The sequence below is a fragment of the Populus nigra genome, chromosome 12, assembly GCF_951802175.1.
Source record: "Populus nigra chromosome 12, ddPopNigr1.1, whole genome shotgun sequence".
NCBI lineage: Eukaryota > Viridiplantae > Streptophyta > Magnoliopsida > Malpighiales > Salicaceae > Populus > Populus nigra.
The window spans coordinates 14,144,235-14,156,079 of record NC_084863.1 but is presented as its reverse complement, the minus strand read 5'-3'; the positions used below and the strand labels follow the sequence as shown (position 1 = coordinate 14,156,079).

At 34.3% G+C, this 11,845-nt stretch overlaps 1 protein-coding gene across 1 annotated transcript; it reads left to right on the top strand.

Annotated features, from left to right (window-relative positions):
* The first annotated feature begins 200 nt into the window (after window positions 1–200).
* On the top strand, window positions 201–3,499 carry LOC133669701 (uncharacterized). Its single transcript, XM_062089933.1, has 4 exons — window positions 201–2,140; window positions 2,314–2,577; window positions 2,891–3,010; window positions 3,108–3,499. The coding sequence occupies exons 1-4, from the start codon at window positions 1,034–1,036 to the stop codon at window positions 3,156–3,158; spliced, it is 1,542 nt and encodes a 513-aa protein (XP_061945917.1). The 5' UTR covers window positions 201–1,033; the 3' UTR covers window positions 3,159–3,499.
* Window positions 3,500–11,845: the final 8,346 nt, after the last annotated feature.

The following is an 11,845-nucleotide window of genomic DNA, read 5'->3' as shown; positions in this document are numbered from 1 at the left end:
TGTTTTTTATTTAAAAATATATTGAAATAATATTTTTATTTTTATTTTTTAAAATTTATTTTTAATATCAGTAATTTACCAAAAATGCCTTTAATACAGTAAACACCCAATCCATCCCTCCCCACGTTATCTAGGCATCAAAAACCCAAAATCCGAATCTACCAGACCCCACACACAACCCTTCAATCAATCAAAATATAAATTATCTTAAAAACTAAGCTACACATCCATCAGCCAATAAAATTTCTTCCTCGCCAGAAGAACCTCTTCTCTCCTCTCCATCAAACACCTCCTTGTATCCTCTTTCCTCTCATTTTCCCTCACTTTCCTTCATCTTCTCTCCATCCAAACAGCCTGTGAAACCAAAAATTCTCTCTAAAATCACTGCAAAATCTCGCAAATGAAGATGCTGTCAATGGAGGATTCACGCTCGCATGCAAATCTTCTTCTTTCAATGGCCCGCACCGTTTCGATTTCAATTGCTGTACGGACTCGACGGTCTCAAACGGTTTCTTTTCCTATACGTTTCACGCTCCCTCAACAACGAATATGTACAGTTAGTGGTTACTAAAACGGTATAGTTTTCTGCCGTTATTTGCTCGTTTTTCTTTTCCAGTTCTTTCTTTCTTTCTTGTCTTTTCTGTGATTTGAGGGTTTTAAGTGAAGATTTGTTAGGGCTATTGTGCGAATTTGGCTAATTCTAGTGTCGATTTGGTAAAATCTCAAGATTCATTGAAAATTAGGGTTTCAAAAGGTTCTGCGTAAATTTGAAGTTTTTCTGGGGGTATTTCGGTCATGTAATACCTCTCTATGCGTTAAGGGACTGAATGAAAAATATCAAGAACTCTGAAGGTTCTCGTGGAAATTTGGAGTCTCGATAGGGGTACTTTGGGCTTTTCGGAGTTTTCTGCTTCAAATAATTGGAGGAAGTACGTCGAGAACCGTGTGTGAGATTTGAAGCCTTGGTAAGGGTATTTTGGCCTTTCGAAGTTCGCTGATTTGAATTTTGACTTTTGGCGGGAAAATTGTGGCAATGGCTGGAAATCGTGAAGTTGGGTTCCCGAAGACAACTGCAAGTAGTTTAAGGGAACAGTTAGCAAGAACTACGCTTAGTAGAGTGAGGGCACGAGGACACCCTTATTTGGAGCTTCGCGAGGATGGCAAGCGGTTCATATTCTTTTGTACTTTGTGTCTTTCCCCGTGCTATAGTGATACCATTTTGCTTGATCACTTGAGGGGTAATCTTCATACCGAGAGGTTATCTGCTGCGAAAGCTACTCTTTTGAAACCGAACCCGTGGCCCTTTAGTGATGGGATTCATTTCTTTGATGCTTCGAGTGGGAATGAGGAACAGTTGGCAATCAAGGATGGTAAAGAGAGTAGTAGGTTCTTGAAGTTCGAAGAGAACAGTGATAATCTTGCAATTGTTAAATATGTTGAAAATCTTAAACCTGGTTGTGATACGGTTGTTGATGAGAATTTAAGTGGTAGTGATGAGGGTTCTGATCTGGTGATTCCGAGTGTGCGCCTTAAAGAAGAAGTTTCTGATTTGAAAGCAAGGCTTGTGGGTTCTGGACAGATTGCTGCCAGGATGTATGAGAAGAAGGATGGTTCAAATGAGATTAGTAGAATATGGTGTGAATGGCTGGGGAAAAAGAGTTCTAATGATGAGGATAAGGTCAAGGTTTTGGATCATGACTTTGGTGTTGTAACTTTTGCTTATGATTACGAATTGGGAAAGAGTGGATTGTTTGATGATGTGAAGCTATTGCTCTCTTCTAGTGCTCCAGCACTGACAGAAAATGATGAGAGGGGTAATTGGAAAAGGAAGAGATCTGTTTCTGAGCCAGAGGATGTTAGTAGATCTTTGACTAATCAGTATGGTTTATGCGAGGAAGAATCTTCAAAGACAACTTGTGCCTCTTCTAATCTGGCGCTGGATCGATATGATGATCAGCTTATGCACACCAGATTTATATCAAGCAAGACAGTAAGGCGAGAGGTAAGAAAGCAACAGCGCATAGCAGCAGAAAAAATGTGTGATATCTGTCAGCAAAAGATGCTTCCTGAGAAAGATGTAGCAACGCTTTGGAACAGGAAGACTGGAAAACTTGCTTGCAGTAGCAGAAATGTGTATGGGGTAACATTCTCTTCCTCACCTGTCATTTCTCAAAGATCATGTTTTATCTAGTACTCTAAATGCGTTGTGATACTTGTTGGGGCATATACTAATTTGTTTCTATTGATTTGGTTTGAGGTGAAACATTAAGAATTAGTTTAGTATCTTTTGAAAAAAATATTTTTTTCTTGCAGGCATTTCATGTGTTTCACACTTCCTGCCTTATACACTGGATACTCTACTGTGAGTTTGAAATTGTTCGAAATCAGACAGTCAGTACCAAAGGGGGGCGAAGATCTAGGAAAAAGAATGGAACCAAATCAAATACAACAGGAAAGGATGGAACAGTGAATGTTTTGCCAAACCCAATTGTTTCCGTGTTCTGTCCAGACTGCCAAGGCACCGGTGTGAACATTGAGGGAGATGAGTTTGAGAAGCCACTTACCCCTCTTTCAGAAGTATGGTTTCTGTCATTTGTACATGCCATTGTTTTTTTTTTTTTTAATGTTTTTTCCTTGCACTTTGCCAGTAATAGTGAATTACAGAATTTTCTCTCCAGTTAAATAAACAATTCTATTGTCAAATGTTTGTTTAGTCTTTACAGAGTGAATTTGAAGGAAAGATTAACTGGCTTTTAACTTTAAGGTTGTGATTGGTTTTCCCTCAATAAAAAAGGTTTTCTTTTACTGGAAAATCCTTTGGGAAATTAAAGCAGTGAGAAATTCTCAAGTGCTCTCAATTATAATATCATGATATTCTTCCCTGTTTCAGATGTTCAAGTACAAGATCAAAGTGAGTGAGGGACATAGAGGATGGATGAAAAATCCAGAGATCTTGGAGAATTGCTCAACAGGTTTTCATTTCCCTTCACAATCTGGAGAACCAGTTCAGGTATTGTATTCTATTCTGTGCTTGCAACTTTTATTGTGATGAATTGGAATTGTAATACTGAACCTTTTCTCCATGTTCCTTTTTTTTTTTTTTTTAGGAAAAGGTGTTGCCGCTGAAGTTGCTGCATTTCTATAGACCTGAAGAGTAGAGTTGGGCACAAGTTTGAGTAGCCGAACCTTTCAATTGACTTTAGTTTCAGTTGTAGGATGTAGATTTTACTCTTAACAAAGGTCTTTAACCTGTTGTATAGGTAATTGCTATGATCCTTTCAAAACTACAAATAAACTCTTCAGGTAGCAGAAATAGGTTTTATTAGTTCATTTACTTTTGTGCATAGCTGTCTCATAAAACAATGCATTGACCTGTTGTCTAACAGGATGAATACATACATGATTGTGCATGGCTGACATTTCTGCTCTGTGTGTAAATGAATTGGTATGGAAGCCAATCGTGAATTTAAATTTAAATTGCTGAATTTATTACGCTGTCGATCAAGCATCTTATTTCTTTGTGCCAGTCTGTTCTTGAATGAAGAATTATATATCGTCATCACATCTTGAATTTTGATGGTTAGCCTCCATTTGTCTGGCTGGCTTGAGGCTAATAATTGACGGTTCTTCTATTAGCTGTTAGCACGTACTTGCTCTTGTGCGGAGGCTGGAGATGTCTGTTTGCTTGTCATTGCATGGAGTTTTGAAGTTTGGTGCCGCTTTATGGGCTTGATGACAAGGCTCTGAATCATATCGCTCTTGGATTGATGAACATAATTTGTATTTGTATTTTTTTATTCTCTTTTGTTCCTGCCGGCTACGTATTGAAGTATCTGGACTACCATTAACAATAATAATCTGCCTTAAGTTTTGTTGAGTGATATGCTAATTATCCAGGCCATTTGTCACATGGAGTCCCGTCCTGGACCAGGAATATTTTTTTTGGTGATATCACTTTGTTATCAAGTCTGACCATTCCATCAAAAAATGAAAAGTCTTCGACCATGTGCCTCAAGAAACTATGATCTCTACCTATTTCTCATGAAGAGTTGATGTCATGCAACTAGTTCAAAGTATCAAGTCCGAGCAGCAGGTTAAATTAGTGCCCGTGGATGGGAATGTTTTGAGAGCCATGGTTATTGAAGTAGGTTTGGCTTGGTTGATCGACCTGGTGACTTGGTGACCTTACTGAGTTTTTATTTATTTATTTACTTACTATTTTGGACATTGATTTTGGATATAGATTTTGTTGAACCTGCTTTGGCTTAGCGGTGACTCGATGACTTTAGCAAATTAATTTGCCATCTAACTCATTTGGGGTTAACTCTAAAGAATTTTAAAAAAATAAAATAATATTGTTTTTTATATATATAAAAAATAATTATTTTGAGTTAAATTGAGATAACATTGTTTTTAATAAAAATAATTGATTTGAGTTAAATTGAGTTGAATTAATAATATAGTGATTTGAGCTGACAATTATATATTGAGCATCAAATGACTCATGATCCTAGTCTTAATTATATAGCATTTTCAAGTGCAGAGAGATACCAATACCACAGACATGCTAGGAGATGGTGGTGCCTTAGAGGTTAAATTTGGTACATAAACCATTTTTTATAGTTATTACACTTGATTAGTGGTTAATGCTATATTGTGAGCTAGACTAAACATTTTGTAATGTAGAAAAAAGATGTTTAAGTGATGGTAATGTTTTTTAAAAAGTAAGAAAAATTTAAGAGTTGTTCATTTACTTGATTGGATCTAATATATAAACTTATTTAATTTATTTACATGATAAAAAAAGGCAATAGCAAAAGATAATTTAACAAAAAAATTAGCATGAATCAACATGAGTTAACCTGTGATCCAGCATAAAGATTGAAATAACTTTATATATAAAAAAAAAGAAAAACTAATGAAGCCTAATCTCTAACAAACATAATATTAAAGGATGAAAATTAAAAAAAAATCATAAACTTAAAAAATTATTCAAGTCAACTCAGAATAACTTTTTAAACCTGTGACCTAGGTCTTGAAGTTAGGATTACCCCACATAAGAAAAACTAAAAGAAATATTATAAAACCAAATTCTCAATTAACAAAATGCTGAGAGATAAAATTGAAGAAATGAAGTTTCAATAAAAAAAAAGATCTAAAAGAAAACAAATAGCAATAAAAAAAATAATGATTAAATTTAATATAGAAATAAAATGAATCAAATGTTAAGAGATGAAATTAAAAAACAAATCCAATTAACAAAAGAATTTAAAACAAAACAAATAGTAATAAAAAGAATGAGAATCAAATCTAACAGATAAAAAGAACTATTGAAGAGTTTCTTTGTTATAAATTATTTTAAATAAAACAAATAATAATCAAAAGAAGAGGGACCAAATCTGAAGGAAAAACAAATTGAAAGGTTTTTTTAAAAATTTTATAGATCCATGCATGTAAATCGAGGAGGAGATAAAAAGATAAAAAAAAGGTTGTTAGTGTAAACCAGAAATATGTAAGCCACATGCATCATTTAGGAATGAACATACCACCAAGATAATTCATACACCATTATAGAAGTCATCGTTTGACAGCTAATTACCTGCTCACGTGTCATCCAAATAGCGTGTAGGGACATTCCACATGTTAGTGTCTGCATTGTACGTGTCAACAACTTTTTATTTTTAAATTTTATTTTATATTTATTAAAAGATCAAATTTCCTTAAGTTAATTTGATTATTACTAAAAATATTAGGATGAAAATTAAAAAAAAAAACTCTCAATGTTAGTGGATAAGACCCTAGGCTCTTGTTAGATAATTCTTGTTTTTAAAGATGATTTAGTTAAATTTTTTTTAAAAAAACTGAATTGTCCCCTCATCAATCTGTTCATATTATTGTTAAAGAAATAAAAGAATTTTTCTTTTTAGCATTCCTTGTGTTTGAATCCAAATGCAGCTTGACTTCTATCTTTCTTGTACCTTGAAGCAATTGTGCAAGCTGATGAATAAAAACAAGTCAACTCAAAACTTATTATACGCACTTTATCCCAATATACAATTTAAAGTCAATGGTTTTACGTTTATGTAGATGTGACACTCTACCTGTACAAGTAAAATAAAAAATTAATAATAATAATAAAAATTCTTATCACTAATATTAATTTAGATGCTTTGAGTGTTTGAGTGTGGTTGTGATTGTTTCATAATAATATATAAATAATATTTTTTTAAAAAAATAATTATTTTTGAAATTAGTATATTAAAATAATATGAAAATATTACAAATATATTAATTAAATTTTTTTAAAAAATTTTATCAGAAATACTTTTAAAAATCACTCTCAAAATCGAATACTAATTAATCATATCCAATTAGAATTAGTCTCTTGACAAAAATAACCAGCCGGCCCCATCGGAATCCACATTTTAGTGAAAGAAAGTCTTCTCGGATTACCATTCGGCGGAAAAGAATGTACAGCAAGACCATTTTGCCGGCAAGTTATTCAAAAAAACATTACCTGTACCAAATCCCAGTTGACAAGCCGGCCCACCTTTCATGCGTAATAAACTTTGTCATTTTGCAGCATAATTTCTTTCCTATATATAACCCTTGTCTTGTCAAACATTAGGTACACAAGAAATGGCGTGCTCAAAGAGGTGCAATAATTTCATATGCTTTCTAGTTGTTCTTGCGCTGGTTTTAACACTCCCTGGAAGTTCTCAGGCTAGGTCGCTGCTGCACATGAACGTCCCAGGATTCCAAGCTCAGAATTCATCACATGAGGCAACTCTTAGGAACCTTGCGGCGATGTTACCAAAAGGTGCACCCCTGCCACCTTCAGGACCTAGCCCTATCATCAACTGATTCTGTTTTAGACGTTCGATGATGGCATTACTGAAGTCTCTGCGGATTCTCATGCATGATGAATAGGATGTTTACTAAGAGAGGTTAATTTATACTAGGTAGTGATGAACTAAGAGATTTTTGCTATATTCTTTGTTGTCTAGTTTATAGTACTACTGTCTACTCTCATAGAGGATTTATGCATAACATACTATATATAGATTCATTATTTTTATTTCTCATACCGCTTCTGCCTTTGGCCACACATTTCTTTTCATTCTAACTATCCAAGTGGGCTGCTATTATACTCCACTGCTTTAGTGTTCTTCTTCAAAGAAGCTAGAGATCAATTTGGAGCTCAAATGGACAACCTTCGTCCTACTTGGTTACAGTGACAAAAGCATCAAAGGTATTAGGTGGGATGGGTTGTGTGTCAACATTAGATGGTGTGGTCTTCCTAAGACATCGTGGTTAAGAAGTAATCAATTGTTGTGTGTCACATTTTATATCAGTTTAGTCAAGTACAGCTAGCAGGGAATTAACAATTAAGTAGGTATGATTAGTTTTAGTTACTAAACTTCAGCCATACTGATCCCTCTGATCTCTCCCTCTGAAAAAACAAATCACTACAAAAAGAAAGGAACAAGATTAGCACTGCTAGCTACAAGCAAACAGCATGAAACTATCACAACAATATGAAAGCAAAATGCAAAAAAAAAAAAAAACCCAGCATAACTTCAAGTTTTCTCAATAAGAAACTAGTCAAGCAAAGATAATAGAGAAGCCACTGAAAGCTGCAAAACTCAGCTGCTAAAGATCAAAGCTGAATGTTATGTAGTTAATGGGAATAGTTCCTAGCAGACCCATTACTCATTTAAAAAACAATATTTCTCCTAGTTGTTTTGAAAGAGAACGTCCATGGAGAAAATGACTTTTATATTATCATTTGCTTTTAAATTTATATTTTGAGTCATGATATTAATTTTAATTATTAAATTATTATGAGTTTAAATCTTCTTATTTTTATTTGAATTTTATTATTTTTATTTTTTTAATTAATATTAATTAATAATACGGAGTAGTGTATAAGTGTTTACTTGCGAGAGTAAATGATAGTGTACTCTCCATTTGGATCGGCTGTGGAGAGTTTATTTAAAATACCAAGAGACGCCAACTTGAAAAGGCTAGGCCTTGCCACCCTGATATGATATGGAAGATTAAAAGTCATACTTTCTTTAATAAATTATAATTGATTTAAATTCATAAGTGACTTTTTTCCAATAGCGATATAAAATTAGGTTGACTTCTTAATATTAGATGGTAATGCTTCTTAGTTATGGACAGAGAGAATGCTTGTTAGCATTAAAAACGAGGAGACACAGTTTTTTGCTTCAGAGAAGAACGTAAAGCCAGATGACAAGCTGACCAGCATTTCCTGCGTGGAAAAACCTGGTCATTTGCTGCATTGCTGCTATAGATAACCTGTTTGTCAAACTGGAGGTATTCAAAAAATGGGGTGCTTAAACAGGTGCAAGAATTTCATATGCTTCCTCTTTGTTATAGCTAGGGTTTGTGCTCTTATGCAAAGTTTTGAGGCTCGGCAGCTGCCTCAGAGGAAGATTTCAGGATTCCACACAGAAAACTGAGATGATGCGAGCTTTAGCCTCGGCGCAATGCTTACCAAAAGGTGCTCTATTACCACCATCTGGACCCAGCCCTCGCATCAACTGATCATATCTGTTAAGCAGTGCCGTTGCTTAATAGAGCCTTACAAATTGATTTAAGAGCTCAATTCATGGACAGTCCTATTTGGACGTTGCAGTGTCATTAATTATAAGGATTAAGCGCGTTGTGACTTGTGTGCCTTTAAACTCATGTGAATTAGCAGACAGCTTGGTGTTCTTCCTGAGATATAATGATTAAGAAATAAGTAGTTGAGCTTTGTATATGCAGGATTTTGTACTGAAAATCTGCTTCTGAATAAGTGCATCAAAGGATTAACATTTAATTAAGTGGGCATGAATAATTTCAGGTACATAATACTTGAATTGCCTCAATGTTTTTTGATCCATATATAAGGAATGAAAATTTGATATTAGTAAGGAAGAAACAAGACCAGCCCTTCAACAAGCCAGCAGTTTCGGCACTCCAAAAGTTACAAAGAGGAATTAAGCAACAGACTAGAAGAACATGAAAATCATGTCAAGAAGCTAAATTGAAGATATCATGAATAACATGAAAACCAAACAAAAACAAGCTACAAAAGTGACGACAAGTCTTGTCAATATTTTCAGAAGCTGAAGAAGGAAAATTCTCAAACCTAATCCAAGCCAGCAAGAGACAGGTATAGTTTGACAGTTTTCAACTTAATCAAGATAGAATGATGGTTTCCAGCACATGAAGCCTCTAGAAGTTTACCCAATAGCTCGCTAGCAAGAAGCAATTGTAGTTTGACTTTGTTTAAGAAAATATATTTCCTAGTAGTTGACATTCTTGAATGAGTTAACTATCAATCCACCGTGGTGCCACAAGCCTTTGAAGTCATGTGTTGTCCGCTATGATACGAAATATGTAAGGATATACTTTGTTTTATAGGTAAATGGAAATTGTTTAATTCTGAAGTGATTTTGTTCCATGGTGATATAAGATTAATAAAGGTCGAATTCTGCGCGCTTGATGTTAGTTGGTGTTGATGCTTCTGAGCTACATATGGACAGAAGTTGAGAGCGTTTTGTCATAAAAAAAAGGGGATGCATTTGGGCACTTTTTGGATTTAGAAATGTGCGGGCAGATACTTTATCGGCTAGTTCATTGAATAAATAAATAATTTCACGTACCCAAATCCTTGTTGACAAGCCGCCCACATTTCATGCAAGCAAAACGTTACCTGGCCAATTTTCTGAAGGGCGCCTATAAATAACCTTGTCCTGTCAAACATTGGGCTTACATAAAATGAGGGGCTCAAACAGCTGCATGAATTTCATATGCTTCCTAGTTGCTCTATCTCTGGTTTGTGCACTCATGGGAAGTTCCCAGGCTCGGCCGCTGCCTCGGGGGAAGCTTTCAGGATTCCAAACCGAGAACAGTTATGAGGCAGGCGTTAGAACCATTGGGGCAAAGCTTCCAAAAGGTGCACCACTGCCACCATCTGGACCTAGTCCTGCCATCAACTGAACCAATTTGTCTGCTCAACAATAGCATTGCTTATGTTGTGTTGTGTTGATAGTTGTCTCTATAGAATACATTAATTCTACGACGGAAACAGTCAAGTTATATTTGCCAGTTATGAACTGAGAAGCTATTGTTGAATTCTTTTTCTTTTTTTGTATCTTCACCTAAGCAGTACTTAAGGTTGTCCGATTAATTTCATGTTGAAAATTTGTCTGATCAAGTACATCGAGGAATATAACAGCAAAGTAGGGGATGACTGGTTTTAGGTACAAAACTTCTAACATGATTTATCTTAATGAATGAAAAATTTAGACAATAACTAAGCAATTATAAGACTAGCACTACTACTAGCCAACAAATAATACACATCAAATATCACAGAATGGAGGCAAGAAGCAGATTTAGCACAAACAGGAAATCTTATGCCACAAAGACATGAAACCATGATCAGGCTCTGTTGAGAATAAGATGAATGCTAACAAAAACTATTTAGATAAGTAAACAAGTCAAGTACCGAAGCAAATTTCCTAACAGGAAAAGCAGCTGCAAAAGAGTTCTATCATTGGATTGTCCAAGCTTCCTCTGCAAAACCTTTAAATTCATCACTTTTGCAAAAACAATGACATATATTTGATCCAATTAAATACAGTAGACTAGTCCCAACATCTTTTTCTTTAATTTTTGGATGATCGAAAGGTTTTCATTTTCAAAAGATAACTAAAATAGGAAATTTTCCTACTACAAAAGAGTTGTATATTGTTAAACAATCCAAAGAAATAAAAAAAAAAGAAAAAAAGTTAGGGTTTTATTAATACAACATAATGCAATCAAAATAAATAAGTTTAACTTAAATACAACGAGACTATATATAGATTAATCAAATAAAACTGAAAAGAAAATATAAAGACTATTCTACCCTTAAACAATAAAACAAAATAACAATATATCTCTTAATATATCCCCTCAAACTCACGATGCAGCAGCTATAAGGATCGAAGGTTTGCCAACTAGAAAACAAAAGCAGGAAATAGAATGCGATTTGGTAAAGAAATTTACAATTTGTAAAGAAGAAGGAACAAAGGGCGAAGCAATTGTGCCATGCTTGAAATGATGACGAATAAGATGACAATCGATCTTAATGTGCTTAGTTCATTTATGAAAAAATAAGTTGTGAGCAATTTAAATAGAACTTTGATTGTCACAATACATATGAGTGAGATAAGAAAGAGAAACTCGCATATCTGCAAGTAACCAACATAACCAAACAATCTATTTGGTAGTAGATGTCATAGCACGATATTCAGCTTCGGTTGAAGATTGAGAAACAATAGATTGTTTCTTACTCTTCCAATAAATAAGAGAATCACTCAAAAAGATATAGAAACCAGTAACAAACTTGCGATCTGTGAGATCACTGTCATGATCAACATCAGAGTATGCATGCAGCTCTAAGAAAAAGGTGGATGAAAATAAAAGACTTTGAAAGACTGTACCCTGAAAATATCTCAAAATACGAAGAGCAGCTACCCAATGAATAGTAGTAGGAGAAATAACAAACTGACTAACAATATGAACAACATAGGTAATATTTGGACGAGTAATAGTGAGATATACCAAGCTCCCAATAATAGTATGATATAAAGTAGGATATGAAAAAAGTAAACTATTAGAAGAAGAATACTTTGCGTTAACCTCAATAGGAGTATCTACAATTTTATTATCAGTAAGTCTAGTCCACTCAAGAATATCTACAACATTTTTGAATGAGAAAGAAGATAATCTCTAGGTGAGTAGGCTACCTCAATACCCAAGAAATATTATAAAGAACCCA